Here is a 26,241-nt window from a genome sequence, read left to right as displayed (position 1 = left end):
CTGCACAGAGAATTGGGATTCCAGACCAACCCTCTGTCCCCTGCTACCACTGGGTTGTTCAAGGGCCAACTGTATTTTCCTTTAGTCTAGTTACATTCTCTGTTTAATAGCTGTTATATTGGGGATTCCTTTCAGCTTTCTTTTGTGTTGAATTCCATGTCTTCCTTGATTTTGGTTTATTCACCTATTTTGAATATATAGCAAGTTTGTCAGTAGTTTCCTGAGAAAGGCAAATTTTTGAGATCTTGCATTATCTGAATATATTTTTATTCTTTTCATACACTTGTTTGATTGTTTGGCTGGTATAGAATACTAACCTGAAAATCATTTTTGCTCAGAATTTGAAGCATTCATTGTCTTCTACTTCCAGAATTGCTATTAAGTCAAGTTATTTTGATTCTCTTATTTTGTATGTGACTTTTGCACTTTTTGAAAGCTTGCAGACTCTTCTCTTTGTTCCTATAGTTCAGAAGGCACAAGGATAGGTATTGGTGGTTCCTTTGGATCTGCAAATTTAGTTTCTTTCTTTCTAGGACATTTTCTTGAATTATTTCATTGATTATTTTCCTACCTTTGTTTATTTTCTCTTCTATAACTCTTTTTTTTCCCCCCTCTTCTGTAACTCTTACTCACATCTTGACTTTCCTGCATTGGGCTTCATAATTTTTTCATCTTTTTTTTGGTACATATTTGTTTTGCTCTACTTTATATAAAGTGAGTTTCCTCAACTTTGTCTTTAGACCTTTTTTTGTTTTACATTTTTGCTCTTATGTTCTTAATTTTAAAGGATTCCTTCGTTTCCAAGTTCTTTTTTTCCCTTACTCTTTATATTTTTCTTTGTTCTCTATTTTTTTATGTTTGAGGCTTTCCTTAGATCTCTCTTCTGGGTTAAAGAGCAAATGGATACTCCTAATGTGTGGAGTTTATCAATCTTTAATTTTCTTATAGGGTGGCTCCCTCCTCATTCCCAATCCATCTTGATTTTATTTTTTAGATTTTATTTATTCATGAGAGAGAGAGAGAGAGAGGCAGAGACACAGGCAGAGAGAGAAGCTGGCTCCATGCAGGGAGCCCGATGTGGGACTTGATCCTGGGACTCCAGGATTATGCCTTGGGCCGAAGGCAGGCGCTAAACTGCTGAGCCACCCAGGGATCCCCTTTAACCATTTTTAAAAAAGATTTTATTTATTTATTCATGAGAGACACACAGAGAGAGGCAGAGACATAGGCAGAGGAGAAGTAGGCTCCCTGTGGGGAGCCTGATGCAGGACCCCATCCCAGGACCCCAGGATCACCACCTGAGCCAAAGGCAGATGCTCAACCACTGAGCCTCTCAGACATCCCCCATTTTAACCATTCTTATGTGTACAGTTTAGTGGCATTAAGTACATCCACATTGTTGTACAATTATTACTAGCATACATATCTAGAACCTTTTCATATTTTTACAATGAATATCCATACCCATTTAATAATAACTTTGCCTCTGGTCAGTACTATTCTTTTTTTCTTTATGAATTTGACTATTCTAGTTACCTCTATAAATGGAATTATATAGTATTTGTATGTATCTGGTTTATTTCACTTTGCATAATGTCTTTATAAAGTTTATCCATGTGATATTATGTATCAGTATTTCATTTTCAAGGCTCAGTAATATTCCATTGTATGTATATACCACATTTTGTTCACCCTTCAGTGGACATTTGGGTTATTTCCACGTTTTTAACGTGGTGGGAATAATATTGCTATGAACATACTCTTGTGAATAAAACTGTTCAAATATCTGTTCTGACTTTTTTCTTAATTGTATTTTTATTTAAGTAATATTTATACACAGCTTGGGGCCTAAACTCACTACCCCAGCCAAGATCAAGATGCTTGCTCTTTTGCCTGAGCCAGGCAGGCGCTTGTCTGACTTTTTATTACATGTGAAGTACTTGTGTTTTGTCTTAAAAAAAAAAAAAAACTTTCAAATTTTGTTTTTTTAATTGGTAGTGTTACTGCCTTAGTTCAGGTTCTAGTCATCTCATATGTACACTATTTTGGTAATCTCTGGTTTTCTGAGTCTCCTCTGCTCTTGAATGTGTTATTCTGAGGTCATTATCTTTCTAAGACCCAAAACTGAGCACGTGGTTCCATAGTTTAAATGAGGCTCCTCACTGCCAAGAGCGTAATAGGCTCTTAACATGGCATCAAGCTCTTCCATGTCTGAACACTGCTTACCTGCTTACTGGTTTTTATTGAGTTCGTGTTCTGCACTACTTTTTTTCTTTATTTATTTCTTTTTTCTTTTTGAAAGATTTTATTTATTTATTCATGAGAGACAGAGAGAGAGAGAGAGGCAGAGACTCAGGCAGAGGGAGAAGCAGGCTCCATGCGGTAGTTTTTTTTTTTTTTTTATGTAAACACATGTATTACCGACACGATGGTAAACCCACACTGCAGAGGAGAGAAGTGTAGTAGTTGTACAGTTTACATGTCAATGCCCGAACTTCTCTATATATTTACATAAAAGAGGTTACTTTGATGAACCAATATGCGTTTGCATTTTTACATGTGAATTTCTTTAGTCTTGAATCCCGCATCAAGGAGCTACAGTGAAATATTTCTGAATAAAGCAGTGAGCCCTCAAAAGCTAGTCTTAAGATAGGACATGTGATCCATCCGTCTGAAAGTTATTTCTTTGCGTGGCTGGAACCCGGTCACAGACACCACAGATTCGTGGTGAGGCCAACGACTGATGTGGGACTCGTTCCTGAGACTCCGATTATGCCCTGGGCCGAAGGCAGTCGCTAAACTGCTGAGCCACCCAGGGATCCCTGAATTACTTTTTAGTTCCCAACTGTTTGTTTACTCAAACAGCTTTTGAAGATTCTGGACCCTCATACTGGAATTCTCTCCTTAACAAACTATTTACCTTTAAAAATTGTGCTTAGGTATCCAAGTTCTCTAATTAATGAACCCCACTTATAAAAAAAAAGAGTGATTGATTGGAGAGAGGAAGAGCACACACATGAGTCGGGGAGGGGCAGAGGGAGAGAGAATCTTCCAGCTGACTCTGCACTGCGCTCAGAGCCACACAGGGGGCTCGATCACAAGACCCTGAGAACATAATCTGGGCCAAAATCAAGAGACGGCCACTTAAGTGACTGAGCCATCTGGGTCCCCCCAATATCTCCACTTTTTAATGTTCTTTTTAAAAGTACATGTTTAGTAAAGCAGCCTGCTCTTGGTTTTGGCTCTAGGTTGTGAGATTGAGCCCCCTGTTGGGCTCCATGCTCAGTAAGGAGTCTGCTTAAAAACTTCTCTCTCCCTCTCCCTCTGCCCCACCCTCTCCACTCTCTTGCTCTGCTCTCTTAAGTAAGTAAATGTTTAAAAAAAATAAAAAGTGAATGTTTATTGCAATTATTATTATTTTTTACCATAATTTATTTGTATACCTCTTTCCTACCAGGCAGTGAGTTTTTTTGTCCTGTTTATAGTTCTGGCACATTGTAAGTGATCCGTCTGTGCTGATTGAATTTATTTATGGGAGAATTATGTACTTCTCAAGTTGACTTTCTGAACTTCTATAGAGATACATATATATCTTACCAATTTTAATCCCCCTTTAGGTGATTTCTGTGGAAGGATTTAATTTAGTAGATTGAGACTAGGGAGTTCAGTTCTTTCATAGAACTTGTTTTTGAAATGCACTAAAAGTCAAAATTTAACCAGGTTGTAATTTTATCATTAACCTATAATTTTATAGAAAAACAACCCTTTCAACTAAAGTTTATGAGAGCTCATAGGTACTCTTTATTCTTTGTTTGTATAGCTTTGAAACTAGCGTTTGTAAAGAAGTTGCCATTGAGATAAAGATGTGGTTTATGTATACAATGGAATATTACTCAGCCATTAGAAACGACAAATCCACCGTTTGCTTCGATGTGGATGGAACTGGAGGGTATTATGCTGAGTGAAATAAGTCTATTGGAGAAGGACAAATATTATATGGTCTCATTCATTTGGGGAATATAAAAAATAAAAGGAGTAAAGGGGAAAGGAGAAAAAATGAGTGGGAAATATCAGAAAGGGAGACAGTACATGAGAGACTCCTAACTCTGGGAAATGAACAAGGGGTGGTAGAAAGGGAGGTGGGCGGGGGGTGGGGGTGACTGGGTGACGGGCACTGAGGGGGGCACTTGATGGATTGGCAAATTGAACACCAATAAAAAATAAATTAAAAAAAAAAAGAAACGACAAAAAAGAAAAGAAGTTGCCATTGAAATTTACTTGATATTTTGGCTGCTCTTCCAATTACTATGGAAACCTGAGTTTTAAAGTATTTATACTTGTTCTAATGTTTAATTTACAAATCTCCCCTCCCTTTACTTTTCTTTTCCTTTCCTTTCTCCTTTATTTTTCTATTCTGAAGGAAATAGAGTTTTTTATTTATTCAAAAAGATAAGATAATTGGATTCTTTTTTGCGTGTTTTAAAAAAAATGGTTGTTAAGGGCATTAGTTGTGAGTTCCTATATAAGTGAATTTTTATATTAGATGATTCCCTTTTCTAAAAAGAGGCAAATTATTATACTTTGCTTGGTCCTGATATATTTCTTTTTTTATATTTATTATTGGTATGTAAAATGCCAAAATGTAGATTTGATTATAATCTTTTTCTGGACAAGACGTGTGTTTTTCTTTTTCTTTTTTTTTAAATTTTTTTTATTTATTTATGATAGTCACACAGAGAGAGGGAGAGAGGCAGAGACACAGGCAGAGGGAGAAGCAGGCTCCATGCACCGGGAGCCCGATGTGGGACTCGATCCCTGGTCTCCAGGATCGCGCCCTGGGCCAAAGGCAGGTGCTAAACCGCTGCGCCACCCAGGGATCCCTGTTTTTATTTTTCTTAATTGTATTATTAGAACTTTGAACAACTGTGAAACTGTAGAATAACTCGATTTCTTTTTGTTTTTATTGCTCTTGGAATTTTCTTTTTATTTTTAAATTTCTGTATTTTTTTTTTAAAGCAGTCCTTTTTTAAATTTATTTATTTATGATAGTCACACACAGAGAGAGAGAGAGAGAGAGGCAGAGACACAGGCAGAGGGAGAAGCAGGCTCCATGCACCAGGAGCCCAATGTGGGATTCGATCCCGGGTCTCCAGGATCGCGTCCTGGGCCAAAGGCAGGCGCCAAACCGCTGCGCCACTCAGGGATCCCCAAATATACTTCTGTATTTTGAAGTACCAAGTTCTTTCTCTGCAAAGCCAATGTTTCGCTCTGAATTTGCACCCTCTGATGTTATTCTACCTAACTGTATCTAAAAGGAGGAGTGTACTACAAATTAGTTGGTTGTTATGAGAGTAAGACTCCATACAAAGCACTTAGTGTGAATACCTGGTCTGTAGTAGCCATTCCATAAATGTTAGCACATCATACATAACAAGGTGTGAAGCATTTCTTTTCATCCCTTATATTTTAACATAGTTTAAAAAATTTGTTTGGTAGCTGGTTCTTACTGATAATTATATTTGTGATTTTGTGGCTTATTATATGCCCTTTGTATTTTCTGGTAACAAGGGTACAAGACTTTATAGACTGAGTATAAAAGCAGCTTAGTTGATTGTTAAAACTGGCTTGGAATATATAGCATATCACCAGACCAAACCACTGATGTTCTTTCACAGATTCTTAAGCATTTTCTTGCCACAATAAGAGAATATTTTAAAATTTCCCCTCTCTGATTTCTTCTTCTTCTCTTCCTCCTTCAACTCCTCCTTTTTTTTAGTAGAGATTTCTTTGGCAGTAGTGGTATGGCTGTTCTCTTGATGAACAGTCTTCTTTTTAAAGTAATCATGCTGGTTCTTATATTTATCTAGTTTCAAACCGGAGGCCCTATCGACAATACTATGTGGAGGCTTTTGGGGACCCTTCAGAGAGAGCCTGGGTGGCTGGAAAAGCAATCGTCATGTTCGAAGGCAGACATCAATTTGAAGAGCTACCTGTTCTTAGGAGAAGAGGGAAGCAGAAAGAAAAAGGATATAGGCACAAGGTAAATAAAGACTTTATTTTCTTTGGGATAGACAGGGAGGAGGCAGGAAAGAAGGCTTACATTTTTGAAATATGTTATTTCCTTTGGTAGTAGAATATTTTGTGAGAAAACAAATGAAAGCATTTTTTTTTTCCTGGATGAAATATGGCTAGCCTTCCATAGATTTATACTCAACTTTTTGAGAAATGATTTCAGATAATTTTTGCCATGTCACTTAGATGTGACAGTATAAAATGATATGACCAGGGTTTTTTTTTTTTTTTGGTTATATCTTTTGTATGAAAAAAATCATCATTGAGCTGAAATATTCTACTTCTTACTCTCCAGGTTAATTATTTCTCTTAAAAATGCTAAAGGTAAAGCTGTAAACATTTTTGTTGTCTGGGGTTTGTTTTCATTTTAATCATCTGGTACTCATCACCGACAAGTGCACTCCTTAATCTTTATTACTTCTATCACCCATCCTCCTTCTGGTAATACAATTTTGGTTTTTGTATGTCTTGTTATTGCTTAAGGTTGCAGTTTGAAACCCAGCAATGTTTTAATAAAGAATATTGTGTTTTGGTTCCATTTGCTTGATGTTTTGTGTTAAAGTTGGGTAAAATTTTGGCTTTTTAAAAAAAATATTCCTTTGTGGTCATTTCTAGAAAGCAAAATAGTTCCTATTAGATTGGTGTTTCATGCTTCCTTGTATAAATACTTGATAATCATTATTAAGATAAGTTAGAGTCATTATGCATTCCCTGCTGTTTTTCAGTTGAATTCTCTGAGGATTAGTGTCTTCATTTCTAAAACTAGTGTAATAATATATACCTTCTAGAACTGTTGGGAGGATTAGAAATAATTATAAATATTTAATATGTCATAAGCTTGTTGATGCCATAAAACAACCAGTATATGCTATTGTTACAATGAAGGAGGCAAACTATATTAGTTCCAATACTTTGGATAGTTGGTAGTAGGGAATTGTTGAGTTTTTGTGTCAAGCCTTGAGCTATGTAGCTTAACCAACCCCCTTTTCAGAGGAGTTCAGTAGGGCTTTCAGATTCTGGTAAGTTAATTACTCATGTCACAATTATGAGAATTAAGGCGTGTGTGTTTGTGTGTGAAATCAACTAGTTGGTCAGCTCATTGCTTTATAAGAGGAGGCTACCTTTCCAGTGACCTGAATTTTTACATGCTCAGTGGATTATCCCTTTTACAAGCTTTAAAGTATAGTTAGCTAATAGTTAGAACCTTGACTAATAATTATCGTATGAAGCCAAGGAGAGAAATAATAGTTAGAAAAAATAGAAAATAGTTCTATTTCACAGAGCATAGTGTCTCTATCTGTGAGGAATCAAGAAAGGTGTATATGTAATAGCCAAGGTATTTTACTGTTTCTGAACAATGTGACTAAGCCCAGAGACTGCTTGGTTATAATCCAGATTTTATGTAACATGTATAGAACAATCAGATACATCACCAGAAATAAAGAGGTTTAGGGATAACCAGAGGTTCAAATTTAGGGTCCTGGGATAGATCTGACCTTATTTCTCCTGTCCTCATTTTGCTCTGTTCATCTTCTTTAGCCTTTTGCTTTCTCTTCTACAACTGAGCCAAGTGCTTGGTCTTCATTCTTCAGGAAGAAAAGAAATCCTTATTTAAAATGTGGAGGGGTAAATAGGAAGGGTCTGATTATTCTTTTATTTGGTAATGTAATGTTGTTTAGTAATGCAGTCCTAGTTGTGATCCACTCTTTTGTCCTTCTAAAGATGGGAGAGCAGAGAATGTATGGGATTAATCTTTCCTCTAATGATAGATCTTAGTAGTAGAAGTAGATTTGAGGAATCCCCCATTGATTAGGCTCTAGGTGATCAATAGGTGCTAAGCACTTGGCTAGTACCTTAAAAGTACCTTGAAGTTGACAAGGCTTAGAAAAGCTTTTTGTATGAGAATTTACTGATAACCTCCCTCTTCCCTTCTGTATTTTTTGATAAGTGATAATCTTTTTCTCCTTTAAATTTAAGGTTCCTCAGAAAATTTTGAGTAAATGGGAAGCCAGTGTTGGTCTTGCTGAACAGTATGATGTTCCCAAAGGGTCGAAGAACCGAAGATGTGTCAGCAGTTCAATCAAGTTGGACAGTGAGGAGGATATGCCATTTGAGGATTGTACAAATGATCCTGAATCAGAACATGACCTATTACTTAATGGCTGCTTGAAATCTCTGGCTTTTGACTCTGAACATTCTGCAGATGAAAAGGAAAAGCCTTGTGCTAAGTCTCGAGCCAGAAAGAGTTCTGATAATCCAAAAAGGACTAGTATGAAAAAGGGCCACATGCAATTTGAAGCACATAAGGAAGAACGAAGGGGAAAGATTCCAGAGAACCTTGGCCTAAGCTTTATTTCTGGGGATGTATCTGATAAGCAGGCCTCTAATGAACTTTCCAGGATAGCAAATAGCCTCACAGGGTCCAACACTGCCCCAGGAAGTTTCCTATTTTCTTCTTGTGGAAAAAACACAGCAAAGAAGGAATTTGAGACTTCAAATTGTGACTCTTTACTGGGCTTGTCTGAGGGTGCCTTGATCTCTAAACATTCTGAGGAAAAGAAGAAACTCCAACGAGGTTTGATGTGTAGTTCAAAAGTACAGCTCTGTTATATTGGAGCAGGTGATGAAGAAAAGCGAAGTGATTCCATTAGTATCTGTACCACCTCTGATGATGGAAGCAGTGATCTGGATCCCATAGATAATAGTTCAGAGTCTGATAACAGTGTCCTTGAAATTACAGATGCTTTTGATAGAACAGAGAACATGTTATCTGTTCAGAAAAATGAAAAGGTAAAGTATACTAGGTATCCTGCCACAAACACTAAGGTAAAAGCAAAGCAGAAGTCCCTCATTACTAACTCACATACAGACCACTTAATGGATTGTGCTAAGACAGTAGAGCCTGGAACTGAAACATCTCAGGTTAATCTCTCTGATCTTAAAGTATCTGCTGTTGTTCGCAAACCCCAGTCAGATTTTAGAAATGATAGTTTCTCTCCAAAATTCAACACACCATCAAGCATTTCCAGTGAGAACTCACTAATAAAAAGTGGGGCTACAAATCAAGCTCTGTTACATGCAAAAAGCAAACAGCCCAAGATCCGAAGTATAAAGTGCAAACATAAAGAAAATCCCGTTGTAGTGGAACCTCCAGTTACAAATGAGGACTGCAGTTTGAAATGCTGCTCTTCTGATACCAAAGGCTCTCCTTTGGCCAGCATATCCAAAAGTGGGAAAGTGGATGGGCTAAAACTACTGAGCAACATGCATGAGAAAACCAGGGATTCAAATGACATAGAAACAGCAGTGGTGAAACATGTTCTGTCAGAGTTGAAGGAACTCTCTTATAGATCCTTAAGTGAAGATGTGAGTGACTCGGGAACATCAAAGCCGTCAAAACCATTACTTTTTTCTTCTGCCTCTGGTCAGAATCATATACCTATTGAACCAGACTATAAATTCAGTACATTGCTAATGATGTTGAAAGATATGCATGATAGTAAGACCAAGGAGCAACGGTTAATGACTGCTCAAAATTTGGTCTCGTATCGGAGTCCTGGTCTTGGAGACTGTTCTTCGAGTAGTCCTGTAAGTGCATCTAAGGTCTTGGTTTCAGGCAGCTCCACTCACAGTTCAGAAAAAAATGGAGATGGCACTCAGAAATCAGTCCGTCCTAGCCCTAGTGGGGGTGACTCTGCACTGTCTGGAGAATTATCTGTACCTGTACCTGGCTTAGTGTCTGACAGAAGAGATGTCCCTGCTTCTAGTAAAAGTCATTCAGACTGTGTTACTAGGCGCAACTGTGGGCGTTCAAAACCATCATCTAAATTGCGAGATAGTTTTGCAGCCCAGATGGGAAGGAACACATTGAACCGTAAAGCCTTAAAGACAGAGCGCAAAAGAAAACTCAGCCGACTTCCAGCTGTGACTCTTGAGGCTGCCCTGCAGGGAGACAGAGTAAGTGGAGATTCAGAGAATGGTTCCTCAAGAGGTGGGCTAGAAGACTCTGGTAAAGAAGAACCCCTTCAGTTAATGGGCCATTTAACAAGTGAAGACAGTGCCCATTTTTCCAGTGTTCATTTTGATAACAAAGTCAACCACCCTGACCCTGATAAAATTCCAGAGAAAGGTCCCTCTTTTGAAAACAGAAAAGGCCCAGAGTTGGATAATGAAATGAACAGTGAGAATGATGAACCCAGTGGTGTAAATCAAGCTGTGCCTAAAAAGCGGTGGCAGCGTTTAAACCAAAGGCGCACCAAACCTCGTAAGCGCACTAACAGATTTAGGGAGAAAGAAAACTCTGAGGGTGCCTTTGGGGTTTTGCTTCCATCTGACCCTGTAAAGAAGGGGGATGAGTTCCCAGAGCATAGACCCCCTACTTCAACAAATGTAATAGAAGATACACTGGCTGATCCAAATCATACCAGCTGCTTAGATTCAATTGGACCACGGTTGAATGTTTGTGATAAATCCAGTGCCAGCGTTGAAGAGATGGAAAAAGAGCCGGGAATTCCCAGTTTGACACCCCAACCTGAGCTCCCTGAACCAGGTAAGGACTCCTGACTATGATTAGGATTATAGAAGTGGTGATAATGTTACCCTTCTGAAATTTTGATTTACGTATAAATTGTGAGGAAAGAATTATCACTTGAAGTGAAGGAAGGACTTTATATACAGGGTCTGAATTTTGAGACCAGTTTTCCATATGCCTTCAGAAATTGTTTTACCAGAAGCTCTCTCTTTTTTTGTCTCTTTTGCTTTTAGTAAGTTTCAAGAACATTTTGTTACTGTTCATCATTTCCTGCCTTTTTTTTGAGGGTGGGGGGAGGTGGCGGGGGGGGGGGGAATGCAGAAGGAGAGAGAGAGAGAATCTTTAATCAGGCTCCACATTCAGTGTGGAGCCCGGTATGGGGCTTGATCTCAAAATCCTGAGATGATGACCTGAGCCAAAATCCAGTCATTAGCTTAGCTGAGTGAGCCACCAAGGAACCCACTACCTTTTTAATCTTTGAATTTTTGGGGACTTAACCTGGCATTGTAGGTAATTGAGAGGCCCTGAGCTGAAAATTTTAGTTATTAGTTTACAAGTGAATAGATTTTATTGAATGTTAGGCTTCCTTTATCACAATTTAAGGAAGGTTCACCAATTGTGTAGATAAAAGGAACATTTGCTTTAGGGAAATAGAAAGTGTTTTGTAGTACTTATTCAAAGGGCTTCAGATGTTTTAACTTCCCTTCTGTAATGAGGTTTGAGCAAAACAAAAAATTGAAGTTTCACGTTATCTTACTTTAGCTGCAGAAGTAAAACAGCAGAGGTCTTTCAAGATATAAATAGTATACAGTATAGTTATTGAGAATAAAGCTGATTATCATTAAACATAAGATTCTCAAAGTTGTTTACCATAGATTTTTTCTAACAGCGTTATTGAGATATAATACATACCACGAAATATGCATCATTTTAAAGTTTATACTTCCAGTGGATTTTAGTATACTCATAGACTTGTACAGTCATCAACACAATCGGTTTCGGAATATTTGCATCACTCCAGAAAGAAACATAGTACTTTTTATTTATCTCCTTTCATTTCTCCCCAATCTGTAGATTTGCCTGTTTTATACATTTCATGTTAATGGAATCATACAATATGTGGTACTTTGATGTTTGTTCTTTTAATTAGCATGTAGCAATGCTTTATTTTTATTGTAAAAAAATACATAAAGTTACCTTCTAAACAAGTTTAAACTATATATTATAGTATTACTGTATACATTTTGTGTACAGCAGATCCCTAGAACCTTTTCATCTTGCATGTCTGAAACTGTACTCACTGAACAAAACTTCTGTTTACTTCTTGTCCCAGCCCCTGGCAACCACTATTCTCTTTCTGTTTTTATGAGTTGGGTTACTTTAGATACCTCTTGTAAATGGAATCATGTACTATTTGTCTTTTTGAGATTGAATTATTATTATATACTTATTATTTATAAGGTTCATCCATGTTCTAGCATATGACATGATTTCTGTCTTTCTTGAGGCTCAATTTTCATACTATAGTTTTTTTTTATTCATCTATCAGTGGACATTTAAGATTGAACATTTAAGTTGCTTCTGTATCTTGACGATTAGGAATAAGCCTACATTGAACATGGGTGTGCAAATAAATATCTTTTTGAGATCACATTCTCAGTTCTTTATTTTTTTTCTCTCAGTTATTTTAGATGTATGCCAGAATTGGAATGGATCATATAATTCTAATTTTAGTATTTTGAGGAAACTCTATGCTGTTTTCCTTAGTGGCTGCACCATTTTAAAATCCTACCATCAGTGCACTTAGTGTTCCAATTTCCTCATATCCTCACCAGCACTTCCTATTTATTTAAGCGGCCATCCAACTGGTGTAAGGTTATGACTCATTGTGGTTTTGATTTGCATTTCTTTCCCCTGATGATTAGTGATGTTGAGCATCTTTTCATATGCTTATTGGCCATTTATACATCTTCCTTGAAGAAATGTTGCTGCAGGTCCTTTGCCCATTTTTTTTTTTTTTTTAAATGATAGTCACAGAGAGAGAGAGAGAGAGAGAGAGAGGCAGAGACACAGGCAGAGGGACAAGCAAGCTCCATGCACCGGGAGCCCGACGGGAGCCCGACGTGGGATTCGATCCCGGGTCTCCAGGATCGCGCCCCTGGCCAAAGGCAGGCGCCAAACCGCTGCACCACCCAGGGATCCCTCTTTGTCCATTTTTTAATTGGGTTGTTTTGTTACTGAGTTGTAGGATTTCTTCCTCCCTCCCTTCCTCCTTTCCTTCCTTCCTTCTTTATTTCCCTTTATTTAATATATGGTTTGCAGATTCTTTTATTTTGAAGGTTGTCTTTTTACTGTGTTGTTTCCTTTGCTGTGCAGAAGAGTTGAAGTTTGATGCAGTTCAATTTGTCTATTTTGTGCTTTTGTTATCTGTACTTTTGGTATCCTATTAAGGAAACCATTGCTCATTCTAGTCATGAATCAAATCTCCTTTGTTTTCTTCTGGAGTTTTATAGTTTCAGATCTTAGATTTAAAGTTTTGATCCATTTGGAGTTAATTCTGATATCTTTCTTTTGCATATTAGCAAAAGCACCATTTATTGATGAGACCGTACTTTCCCCATTGTGTAGTTTTAGCATACTGGTCAAAGATCATTTGACCATGCACTTAGGGTTTATTTCTATTATCCTTTATGTTCCATTGACCTGTGTGTCTGTTGTTATGGCAATATCATATTGGGATGTACCTTTTTAATATGTTTCAAAGAAAGGATATATTCTTTCCTAAGATTATTTTTGGCTATTTGGAGTCCATTAATATTCCATGTGAATTTTAGAATTTTTTTTTTCCTGTTCCTGTAAAAAATGGTATTGGGATTTTGGTAGGAATCACAGTGAATCTGAAGATTGCTCTTGGGAATATGAACATTTTGATAATGTTAAATCTTCTAATTCGTGAATGTGGGCTATCTTTCTACGTACTTGTCTTTAATTTCAACAGTGTTTGTAATTGTCAATGCATAATTCTTTCATATCCTTGGTTACATTTACTCCTCTAAGTATTTTATTCTTTTTTATGCTATAGTAAATGGGATTGTTTTCTTAGTTTTCTTTTTGAACTTGTTCCTTATTAGTGTATAGAAATGCAACTAATTTTTGAGTGTTGATTTTTGTATACTGCAGCTTTATGGAATTGTTTATTCTTACCTTTTTTTTTTTTTTTTTTTTTTTATTTATTTATGATAGTCCCAGAGAGAGAGAGAGAGAGAGGCAGAGACATAGGCAGAGGGAGAAGCAGGCTCCATGCACCGGGAGCCTGATGTGGGATTCGATCCCGGGTCTCCAGGATCGCGCCCTGGGCCAAAGGCAGGCGCCAAACCGCTGCGCCACCCAGGGATCCCTATTCTTACCTTTTTGTGTATGTGTAAGCTTTACGGTTTTCTACATATAAGATCATGTCAACTGTGAACACAGACCATTTTACTTTTTTCTTACCAGTTTGGATGCTTTTTGTTTCTAATTCTTGCCTACTTCATCTGGTTTGGACTTCCAGTGTTGTGTTAAATAGAAGTGGGAAGAACGGGCATCCTAGTCTTCTGATCTTAGAGATAAAGCTTTCAGTTTCTACTATTCTACTATTCATGATATTCTACTGTAGAATATCATGTTATGGTATTTTCATATATGGCCTCTATATGTCTCGATAATTTCCTTCTATTCCTAGTTTGCTGAGTGTTTTGCTCAGGAAGAAGTGTCGGGTGAGGTGCCTGGCTGTCTTAGTAGGTAGAACATGTGACTTTTGATCTCAAGGTTATGAGTTCAAGCTGCATGTTTATTTTTTTTTTTAAAGATTCCTTCCTTCCTTCCTTCCTTCCTTCCTTCCTTCCTTCCTTCCTTCCTTCCTTCCTTCCTTCCTTCCTTCCTTCCTTCCTCCCTCCCTCCCTCCCTCCCTCCCTCCCTCCCTCCCTCCTTCATGATAGATAGAAAGAAAGAGAGAGGCAAAGACACAGGAGAGAAGGAAAAGCAGGCTCCATGCCAGGAGCCCGATGTGGGACTCGATCCAGGGACTCCAGGATTGCACCCTGTGCCAAAGGCAGGCGCCAAACTCCTGAGCCATCCAGGGATCCCCAAGCTGCATGTTTAAAGCTTACTTCAACAAAAAATCAGGTGTTGAGAGACACCTGAATGGCTCAGTGAGTTAAATGTCTAATTTTTGGTTTTGGCTCAGGTCATGATCCTCATGGGTTGTAAGATGGAGCTTGAGTCTGCTTGAAGATTCTCTACCCTTGCCCCTCTCCCCACTCGTGTGGGTGTGTTCTCTATTTTTTTCACAAATAAGTAAATCTTTTAAAAAAGTGTTGAGGGGCATGTGGGTGGTTCAGTTAATAAGCATCTGCCTTCAGCTCAGGTCATTATCCCAGGGTCCTGGGATCAAACCCCATGTCAGGCTCCCTGCTCAGTGGGGATTCTGCTTCTCCCTCTGTCTTTGCCTCTGTACCCTACTCCTGGGTGTGCTTACTCGCTCTCACTCGCTCTCTCAAATAAATAAACAAAATCTTAAAAAAAATGTTGAATTTTGTTAAGCCCTTCTGTATCAGTGGAGACGGTCATGTGATTTTCTTCATCTTGGCAACATATGTATTACATTTATTATTTATATGTTCAATTATCTTTCCATCCCAGGGGTGAATCCCACTTGGTCATGATGTGTAATCATTTTAGTGTGCTGCTGTTGAATTCAGTTTGCTAATATTTGTGGAGGATTTTTGTAGCAGTGTTCATAAGAAATACTGATTTACTTTTGTTTTTAAGTATATTTGTTTGTCTTTGATTTGAGAATAATGCTCACCTCATAAAATGAGTTTGGAAATATTCTCAGTTTTTTGGAAGAGTTTGACAAGGTTTGGCATTAATTCTTAAAAAAAATTTTTTTTTTAAAGATTTTATTTATTTATTCATGAGAGACACAGAGGGCGGAGCGGGGGCAGGGACACAGGCGGTGGGAGAAGCAGGCTCCATGCAGGGAACCTGACAAGGGACTCGATCCCAGGACTCCGGGATCACGCCCTGGGCCAAAGACAGGTGCTAAACCACTTAGCCACCCAGAGATCCAGGCATTAATTCTTTTTAGATGCTTGGTAGAGTTCTAGGAATTTATCCATTTCTTCTAAGTTATCCAGTTTGTTGGCAGGCAGTTGTTTATAGTAGCCTCTCACAATTTTTTTGCTTCTGTGGTAACAGTTGAAATAAGTCTTCTTTAATTTCTGGTTTTAGTATTTGTGTCTTTTTTCCTTAGTCAGTGTAGCTGAAGACTTTCCAATTTTATTGATCATTAAAAAAAATCAGTGCTTAGCCTTCTTGATATTTTTAATTTTGTTTTTAATTTTCTATTTTGTTTATTTTTGCTCTAATATTATTTCCTTCTTTCTCCCAACTTTGGGTTTATTCATTTTCTTACTGCCTGAAGTGTAAAAATTAGGTTATTGATTTGAGATCTTTTTTCTTAATGTAGTTGCTTCCTGATACAGACTTCTCTCAGTATTTCCTTTACTGGACCCCATAAATTTAGGTATATTATGTTTTCATATTTGTCTAATACTTTTTCTAAGTTTTCTGGGGACTTCCTTCAACACACAACACATTGGTTGTTCAAGAGTGTGTTGATTTCCATATATTTGTGAATTTGTTTATAGCAGATTTTCAAATGCTATAGTTCCAGCCCATTGTGATTGGAAAAGATACATGGTATTTGTCATCTTCTTAAATTTGTAAGACTTGATTGGTGGTCTGTTGTGATTTATCCTGGAAAACCGTTCATGTGTGCTTAAGATGAATGTGTATTTTGCTATTGTAAGGTACAATGAGTATTCTGTGTATGTCTGTTAGGTTTATTTGGTTTGATAAATCACGATGTTCAGATTCTGATTTTTGTATTGATCTTCTGTGTGGTTATTATATCCATTATTGAAAGCCAGATATTATACCCTATTTATTATCGTTTGACTATTTCTCCTGTCAATTCTGTCAGTGTCTGCTTCATGCATTTATTTGGGTGCTCTGATGCTGTATGCTCATGTATTTGTAATTGTTATCTTCCAAGTATATGTGGGTTTTTTGTTTTTTTCTATAGGGAGTGCCAGTTGGGGTGCCGAGGCGGGGGGTTTAAGCAGGCTCTGTGCCCAGCATGGTGACAGATGCAGGGCTTGATCTTAAAATCCTGAGCTGAAATGAGCTGAAATCAAGAGTTGGACATTTAACCAACCAGCCGCCCAGGTGCCTGACTAGTTGCTTTTCTTGCTGCTTTCAAGATTCTCTTTGTCATTTGATGGTTTGATTATAATGTGTCTTGGTGGGCCTCTTGGGTTCATCCTGGTTGTAGATCTTGAGTGAGTTTCTGAGTTTGGATGTTCATTTCCCTCCTTGGATTTAGATGTTTTTGGCCCTTTTTCATTGAAATAAGCTCTTTGCCCAATTCTCTTTTCTCCTTTTGGAACAACTTCGTTGTCCTCTTCTTCTTCAAGATTTTTTTTATTTGAGAGAGAGAGTGAGAGAAAGAGAGAGAGCACAAACAGGGTAAGGAGCAGAAGGAGAAGCAGACTCCCCACTGAGCAGGGAGCCCAATGCTGGGCTTAATTCCAGGTCATGATCCAAGCCAAAGGCAGATAGATGCTTAACCAACTGAGCCACCCAAGTGTCCCTCTTTTGGAACTTCTGTAATGTGTGTATTGGTCCACTTGCTTGTATTCATAAATCCTGTATGTTTTAGTTTTCTTATTCTTTCTTTTCCTTCTCTGGTTTGATAATTTCAAATGTCTTGTCTTTATGTTTGCTAATTCTGTCCGGTGCTTAAGTCTGCTCTTGAATCTCTCTAGTAGTGAAATTTTCAGTTCAGTCCTAGTCTTCTTTAGCTCCAGAGCTCCTGTTTTTCTTTTCTTTTCTTTTTTTTTTTTTTTGATGGTCACTCTTGGTTGATACTCTTATTTGTTCATGTTACCATTTTCTTGATTCCTTTTAGTTTTCTGTGTTCTTTTGCAGATCATTGAGCATTAAGACTTATTCTGAATTTTTTCTCTGATAATTCATAGAGCTCTGTTACTTTGTGTGATTGGTTTCTGGAGATTTTGTTTGTTTTGTTTTATCTCAAAGATTTTATTCATTTATTTGAAAGAGTGAGCATGAGGGGTGGGGGAGGAAGAAGGACAAGCAGACTCTGTACTTGAGATCACAACCTGAGCTGAAATAAAAACTTGTATGCTTGCTTAACCGACTGGGCCAACCATGTGCCCCTGGAGATTTCTTTTGACCTTTTTTTTTTTTTTTTTTGAAGATTTTATTTTTATTCATGAGAGAAATAGAGAGGCAGAAACATAGGCAGAGGGAAAAGCAGGCCCCCTGCGGGGAACCCGATCTGCAGGATCACATCTGCAGGATCTCGACCTGAGCCAAAGGCAGATGCTCAACCACTGAGCCAACCAGGTGCCCTATTTTGACCCTTTGATTAGGGCCAAGTTTCCTCGTTTCTATGTATACTTGGTGATTTTTTTTATCCCCTGAGTTGTATTCATTTGAATAACAACCACTTTTGGTCTTTAGGGATTGGCTTCAGACATGGATAAGCTTTCACCAATCACCTCAGTTAGAGATTTTCTGGGAACCTCCAGATCCTTTTTTGGAGGGTGGACTTCTCTAGGTTTATCCTAATTAGGGAAGTCTGTCCATTTCTTTTCAAGGGTTTGTAATCTCCCTCTAATGTTTTGCTACAGTACTGAAGGTTTACTTGTATTACTGTAACAATCTTTCCCATTCTTCATTCTCAGTGGCTCCCAGGTATGCAGAGTACTGGCTCCCCATTTGCTCTCAAAAGCAGGCAAGATAGATAGTAGTCTCTTGTCTCTCAGGCAGTTCTCTAGAAATCCAGATTGCCAAATGTTAGTTCCACTCTTGAACCTTTTTTTTTTTTTTTTTTTTTTTTTTGTACAGAGAAGCATACGTTTAGTACCTTCTCCTGATCTCACCACTCTATGCTGGCCTTTGGCTCCCTTATCGCAAGCCATCTGGTTACTCAGCATGCTGGGCATTCTTTGTCTTGTTTTCAGCAGCCCTCAGGAATCTAAACTGTGTGGGTTCTGTCAGTGGGTCCAGGTATTGTTCGTTGGTCCCAAGTGGAGAGGCAGGAAAGGAGGACGGCTAGCCGGGAGCCCGACTGGGATATCCCGTTCGGTCGCGCCCTGGGCCAAAGGCAGGCGCCAAACCGCTGCGCCACCCAGGGATCCCGGTCCCAGTTGTATTAAGCAGACTTATGTCGGGCAACCCTGTGAAAAGGTGGTATGTTGGACACAAGCTCCCCACCCCCAACTCCATCAGGGGAGCTCAATCAGTGCTTGCATTGGGAGTGGCAATCTCAATAAAGTAAATTGGCTCCTTTTTAACCCATTTCAACGCCATAGGCCTTGTCTTTGAACTTGCCTCGGGGTACTGCAACTTTATAACTGATTTCTAGAGTACTCAAAAAGGTATTTTGATGAATCTATTGTTACTTTGGTGTCTCTGTGAGGGAAATAGTATAGGGTCTTCCAACTCTGCCATATTGCTGTTACCACTCTTCATGACTTTTTTTTTTTTTTTAAGATTTATTTATTTTTAGAGAGAGAGTGAGGGAAAGCACACATGTGCATAAGCAGGAGGGGCAGAGTGAGAGCAACTCCCAGGAGCCTTACAGCTGTGCTCAGAGCCCTATGCAGGGCTCCAACCCAAGACCCTGAGATCACAACCAGGCACCCCTGTTTCATGTTTTTTAATGCCAAATAATACTACATTTTATGAACAAATCATATTTTATTTATTCTTTAATCAACTGATAGATATTTGAGTTGTTTCTACTTTTTGGCTTTTATGAGTAATGATATTAATTGAACATTTGTTTGCAGTGTTTTGTGGTGGGTATGTTTTCACTTCTACTGTTGATATATTTAGCTGAATTGCTGAGTCATTTGGTAACTATATACATAAAACTTTTGAAGAACTGTCAAAATGTTGTGCCAAAGGTGTTTTGCGATTTTATGTTCATATTAGCAATATATGATGGTTCTAGTTTCTACCGCTTTACTCACACCTATTTGAAATACCTGTCCTAGTCAGTGTCAAGTGGTATTTCATTATTGTGATTTGGTTTGCATTTCCCTAATGCCTATTGATATTGAGCACCTCTTCATGTATTTAGTGGTCTCATATAAATCTTTTGGAGAAACGTCTGTCCAGATCCTTTGCTGGATTTTAATTGGGCTGTTTTTTTTTTGTTATTATTACTGAATTGTAAGAATTCTTTTTTTTAATAATAAATTTATTTTTTATTGGTGGAATTGTAATAATTCTTTACATGGTATAGATGTATTATTGTATATGATTCACAAATATTTTCTCCCATTTAGTGGGTTTACCATTTACATTCTTGATTATTTTGAAGCACAGATGTTTTTCATTTTGATAAAAAGTATGCTTGTGTTTTCCATGGTTGCTTGTGCTTTTGGAGTCATGTTTGAGTAACTATTGCCTAATCCAGTTTTCTCAGCACCATTTATATTAAAAAGAATATTCTTTTCCCATTGAATGGTCTTGGCATCTTTTTTTTTTCTTTCAAGATTTTATTTATTTATTCATGAGAGAGACACAGAGAGAGAGAGAGGCAGAGACATAGGCAGAGACCATCCTGATGCCAGACCCAATCCAAGAACTCCAGGATCACCACTAGAGCCAAAGGCAGATGTCAACCATTTGAGCCACTCAGGTGCCCCAATGGTCTTGGCATCTTAGCTGAAAATCATTTGACCATAAATGTGATGATTTATTTCTGGGCCCCCAACTCCTTTCTTTTGATTTATGTGCCTTGTCTTTATGTCAGTACCACAAAGTGTTAATTACCCTATTTTTATAGTAACTAATTATAGTTTTGAAATTGGAAAGTGTGAGTCCTCCAACTTTATTTTCAAGATTGTTTGGGTTTTCTGGATCTTTCACATTTCCATTTTAATTTTAGGACCAGTGTTAACTTCTGCAAAAAAGCCAGCTGGGTTTTGTTAAGGATTATACTGGATCTGTATGTCAGTTTGGGCAGTGTTGCCATTGTTAACAATATTAAGTTTTTCTAAGCTATACACAAAGGATGGCTTTCTATTAATTTAGTTGTGTTTCATTTATTTCAATGATATTTTATAGTTTTCTGTGTATAACTCTTGTGCTTCTCTTGTTCAATTTATTCCTAAGTATTTTATTGTTTAAAAATTTTATTCTTTTTTGATGCTGTTATAAACGAAATGGTTTTCTTAATTTTATTAAGTTGCTTACTGCAAGTATACAGCAATACAGTTGATATTTGTACATTGTTTTTTGCATGTTGCATCTTTCCTGAACACCTTTTTTTGGGTTCTAATTGTTTTATTCTGAATTCCTTAGGATTTTCTATATACATGATCATTTCATCAACTAATAGAGATAGTTTTACTTCATCCTTTCTGATCTGGGTGTCTTTTATTTACTTTTTCCTTGCCCAGTTGCCCTGGCTAAAGCTTCCAGTGCAGTGTTAAGCATAAGTAGAATGAACAGGCATTCTCTTGTCTTATTCCTGATCTTAGGGAGAAAGCAAGCATCCAGTCTTTCACCATTAACTGTGATGTTAGCTATGACTTTGAAAGATGGCCTTTCAGTTTAAGAAAGTTCCCTTATATACCTCATGTGTTAGATGGTTTTTCTTTGTCGAGATGATCATTCCTTTTTATATATACCCTTTAGTCTTTTAACATGATGTATTAATTACATTGATTGATTTTCCTATGGGAGCTGCAAATCCACAGGAGGACCAGTCACAGCTTCTCAAGGATTTATTCACCTTCTTGCTTCCCTTCTGCTTTGTGCCAAAGCACCTTTCCTTGTGATCTTTTGGAAGTTTGGCATGGTGTACTTTTGCTTCATTGTAACTCTGGGAATAGAGTCCTTTGGGGCCCTAGTTTATTCTCTCTCTTTTTAAAAAATATTTTATTTATTTATTCATGAAAGAGAGAGAGAGAGGCAGAGACACAGGCAGAGGGAGAAGCAGGCTCCATGCAGGGAGCCTGACATGGGACTCGATCCCGGGTCTCCAGGATCACTTCCTGGGCCAAAGGTGGCGTTAAACCACTGAGCCACCTGGGCTGCCCCCCTAGTTTATTCTCTTTTAAACTTTTGCTCTTTATACTTTATTAACGGGATCACAAAAAAAGCCCTCAGGACAAAATCCATTTCAGTGCTGTATTTATTTCTCTAGGTTATTACTTTGTTAGTTTTTGGTTTGTAGTTCTTCAGTCTCGTCAGTGCTTTGCAAAAAAAAATTTTTTTTTTCTTAATGATAGTCACACAGAGAGAGAGAGACAGAGACACAGGCAGAGGGAGAAGCAGGGTCCTTGCTCCCAGCCTGATGCGCAACTCCATCCCTGGACCTGGGATCATGCCCTGAGCTGAAGGCAGATGCTCCCCAGGCTCCTCCCCACCCTTTTTAAAGATTTTATTTATTCATGAGAGACACAAAGAGAGGGAGAGGGAGAGAGGCAGAAACACAGGCAGAGGGAGAAGGCAGAGAGGGCTCCTCAATAGGGAGCCTGATGCGGTACTGGATCCTAGAACTCTGGGATCACGCCCTGAGCTGAAGGCAGATGCTCAACCGCTGAGCCACCCAGGCGTCCCAGAAAATTGTTTTTCAAATCTAATCCTAATACAGTTTTATGCTGTGTTTCCATATGTGCTATTGAAGGAGTAAAATCCTTTGCCAAACTTACTGTTCCCATGATTTTATTTTTTCCTTTTGGTCTCAACTTTTGCATTTTTTTGATTGAGAGAACACCAGTGTTCCTCATTCAACTGAGGCATAAGTAGTTTCCTCGGAGGCCATTGTGTCATGAACTACTTCTTGCTTCTCAAGTACACTATGTCCTACATTCTGTGTGTATTAGCTTTTGCTCCCAAAGATCTTATAAAATGATTATAGCTTGTTAAACTGGGAGATTTTATTTGGAATTTATAGTATTTATTTTACCATTAATTCAAAGAAAAATGTACTTTGAGAATTTGACAATAAAACATGGTAAATGGGCAGCCCAGGTGGCTCAGTGGTTTAGCACCGCCTTCAGCCCAGGATGTGATCCTGGAGACCCAGGATGGAGTCCCACGTTGGGCTCCCTGCAGGGAGCCTGCTTTTCCTCTGCCTGTGTCTCTTCCTCTCATTCTTTCTGTGCCTCTTATGAATAAATAAATAAAATCTTTTAAAAAATAAAACATAATTTTTTTGCTTAAAAGGTACTCCAAGCTCTTTATTTTTATCTTACTTTCTGTCTTTGGCATACATGCCATATACTTTTTATGTTATTGAGGTAATGGTATAATTATAATTTTTAGTGATTCTGTTGAGAAAGAGTCCTTAGTTTTCTTTCTTTCTTTCTTTCTTTCTTTCTTTCTTTCTTTCTTTCTTTCTTTCTTTCTTTCTCTCTCTCTCTCTCTCTCTCTCTCTCTCTCTCCTTCCTTCCTTCCTTCCTTCCTTCCTTCCTTCCTTCCTTCCTTCCTTCTTTCCTTCTTTCCTTCTTTCTTTCCTTCTTTCCTTCTTTCCTTCTTTAGTTTTCTAATGTGAAACTCAAGTCACAGCCATGGCATTAAGTGTGTGTAAAGTGCTTTTGAAATTCACATGGTATGGTAGTAGTGATTAGGTAAATATTCTGTCTGAATATCTGTCTGGTATTCTAAACACATGTTATTCCAGAGAGATGTTATTAAAATAATTTATGATATATTTGATGAATATGCTTGATTTAGACCATATTTTAATGTTAGCTGTTTCTGTCACTGTGGGACACTATAGTTAGTTTCAATTTTATCTTTTTTCAAAAATTTTCCCATAACTTCATATGGGCTTTGTATAAGAGCAACAAAAGTCTCTTTTCTTAACTTTTGCATATGATAAATCATAGGAAATTGCTTTTAGCCTCTTGGAGCTTAAGCAGAGTTTTTTTGAGAATTTCTCGTCTCTCTACCTTTGATAGTGTAGAGATAGTTGCATGAAAGCAGTAGGCTTTCCTCTAACTTTTTGGTTAATATGAAGTTGTTTCTCTTTTAGCTGTGCGGTCAGAGAAGAAACGCCTTAGGAAGCCAAGCAAGTGGCTTCTGGAATATACAGAAGAATATGATCAGATATTTGCTCCTAAGAAAAAACAAAAGAAGGTACAGGAACAGGTGCACAAGGTATGTTTCAACATTTCAACAGTCTTTTCATCAATACTTTTAGGATATTGGAGTTTTATCTTCAATATCATGTTTTGTCTGTATGGGACAATATTTACCTTAACTTGTATTTTACTTTTTCCATTTTTTTAATCTCCAGCTTCTGGCACAATACTTAGAATATGCAGGAAATGTATTAATGAGTCTATGCACTGTGTGTAGTATGTGCATGTATAACTTTTTTTCTCCCTTTGCTTTCAAAGAGTAGTGATTTAGGAATACTATTATGATAAAATATTTATTAAAATCATAGAATATAAAATATGGTAGCATCATATTTTTAAATTTTTTTAAGGATTTATTTGAGAAAGAGCATACAGGGGAGGGGCAGAGCAAGAGAGGGAGCGAGAATCTGAAGAGACTCCATTCTGAGCACAGAGCCCCATATGGGACTTGATCTCATGACCCTCAGATCACCACCTGAACAAAACCAAGAGTCGGAGGCTCAACTGACTATGCCACCTGGTACCCCAGGATTGTAATTTTTTTTTAAATGAGGAAAGAGCAAATATATATTTTTTAAATTTTATTTATTTATTCATGATAGTCATACAGAGAGAGAGAGAGAGGCAGAGACATAGGCAGAGGGAGAAGCAGGCCCCATATAGGGAGCCTGACGTGGGATTCAATCCCGGGTCTCCAGGATTGCGCCCTGGGCCAAAGGCAGGCGCTAAACCGTTGCGCCACCCAGGGATCCCGGATTGTAATTTTTTAAACAAGTGTTATCCTTATTTGCTTTATTTTTTAATTCAGTTGTTTTTTTGAATTTTTATTTAGTAATCTCTATATCCAACTTGGGGCTCAAACTCATGACCCGAGATCAGGATTTGCATGCACTTCCAGCTGAGCCAGCCAGGCATCCCTGAATTCAATTTATTAAAGCTCTGTTACTTTAAAGTAAATTAGAGACATTTTATTTTCTATCCCTAAATAATATGCACCTCTAAAAAATAGAATATTTTCCTTCAGAAATGATTTTACTTTGTCTTTTTTTTTCTTTTCTTTTTTGTAACTTTACTGCATCTTAAGATCAGTTTAGATTATCTAATAACAAATCTGTATTCGAATTTCCTTATTTGTCCTCTAACTTTACATTTGGCTTATTCTTTCTAGGACTACACATTATATCTGGTTGTTACATTTCTTAAATTTATTTAAATCTAAAACAGTCCCCCTTTTTTTCATGACTCTATCTAAGTAAGAGCGATACCCTTATAGTGTCCCCTTTCTAGATATGTATGATTGCTTCTTCACTGTTGTCACTAAACTATTCTCTATCTTCCTTCTTATGTGGAAATTATAACTAACAATTTGATGGATTCAAGTGAAACAGCTTTAGCTAGATTAGATTATAGGTCCTTTTGTGTCATTTATTGCATGACATTAAAAGTTGTTCACAGGTCCTGATGGATTTCCTCTCTTTTAGGTTATATTTTGTTCCTTTTGATCAAGGAGCAGTATGTGGGAGTGCCTGGGTGGCTAGTTGGTTTAGTGTCTGACTCTTGGTTTTGGCTCAGGGCATGATCTCAGAATCCTGAGATCAAGCCCAGCATCAAGTTCTGTGCTCAGCAGGGAGTCTGCTTCTCTGCCTCTCTCTTCTTCTCCTTCTCCCTCTCCTTGCTTGTTCTCTAAAATAAATCTTTTAAATAAATGATAGATAGATAGATAGATAGATAGATAGATAGATAGATAGATAGAATCTTAAAAAAAAAAAAAAACACCGCATCAGCAGTATGTGTGTAAGTAACTTTGACTTCAAAAATATGTCCTCTTCTCTGTCCACCATTTCCCTGGTTATGTTTAAAAATATCAAAGAAACCTTGCCTGTATCAGTAATTTCATTAGGAGTTCAAAATAAAAATTTACAGATTTTATTATCTCTTCTACTTTTATTAGCTGGCAAGTACTCTCATTAACTGAACAACTTTATTGTCTTTATATACATGAAAGCACCATAAATGCTTATTTCTTTTCTTATTAATTTACATTAGGAATTCATTATTAGCTGCTTTATTGGTGACATACTAGGAAATCTATGTGAATGGGGAGGATTATTGTTATGGCCTTAAAGAATTTTTATAGCTTTAGTGTATCTCAATTGCACTTTTTCCCTTTTTAAAAACTTATAGTAAAATATATATAACAAAATTTATAAACACTTTTATATAATAGTTCTGTGTCATTAAGTACATTCACATTGTTGTACAACCATCACCATCATCTATCATCTCTAGAACTTTTTCATATTCCCAAACTAAAAATCCACCTATGAAAAAATAACTTCCTTGGGCACCTGGGTGGCTCATTGGTTGAGCATCTGTCTTTGGCTCAGGTCGTGGTCCTGG

At 37.5% G+C, this 26,241-nt stretch overlaps 1 protein-coding gene across 8 annotated transcripts in view; it reads left to right on the top strand.

The window, feature by feature from the left end:
• Nucleotides 1-26,241, top strand: part of NSD1 (nuclear receptor binding SET domain protein 1) — a 154,499-nt gene that overhangs the window by 74,475 nt on the left and 53,783 nt on the right. For all 8 annotated transcript variants that reach the window (XM_038534647.1, XM_038534650.1, XM_038534653.1 and 5 more), the window contains 3 exons: nucleotides 5,868-6,040; nucleotides 8,050-10,621; nucleotides 23,733-23,857. In XM_038534647.1, the coding sequence (XP_038390575.1) occupies nucleotides 5,868-6,040; nucleotides 8,050-10,621; nucleotides 23,733-23,857 (2,870 nt within the window). The remainder of the gene's footprint in view (nucleotides 1-5,867; nucleotides 6,041-8,049; nucleotides 10,622-23,732; nucleotides 23,858-26,241) is intronic.

Source organism: Canis lupus, chromosome 4 (assembly GCF_011100685.1).
Source record: "Canis lupus familiaris isolate Mischka breed German Shepherd chromosome 4, alternate assembly UU_Cfam_GSD_1.0, whole genome shotgun sequence".
Classification (NCBI taxonomy): Eukaryota; Metazoa; Chordata; class Mammalia; order Carnivora; family Canidae; genus Canis; species Canis lupus.
The sequence above is the reverse complement of the archived record's forward strand: the minus strand, read 5'-3'. Positions and strand labels throughout refer to the sequence as shown.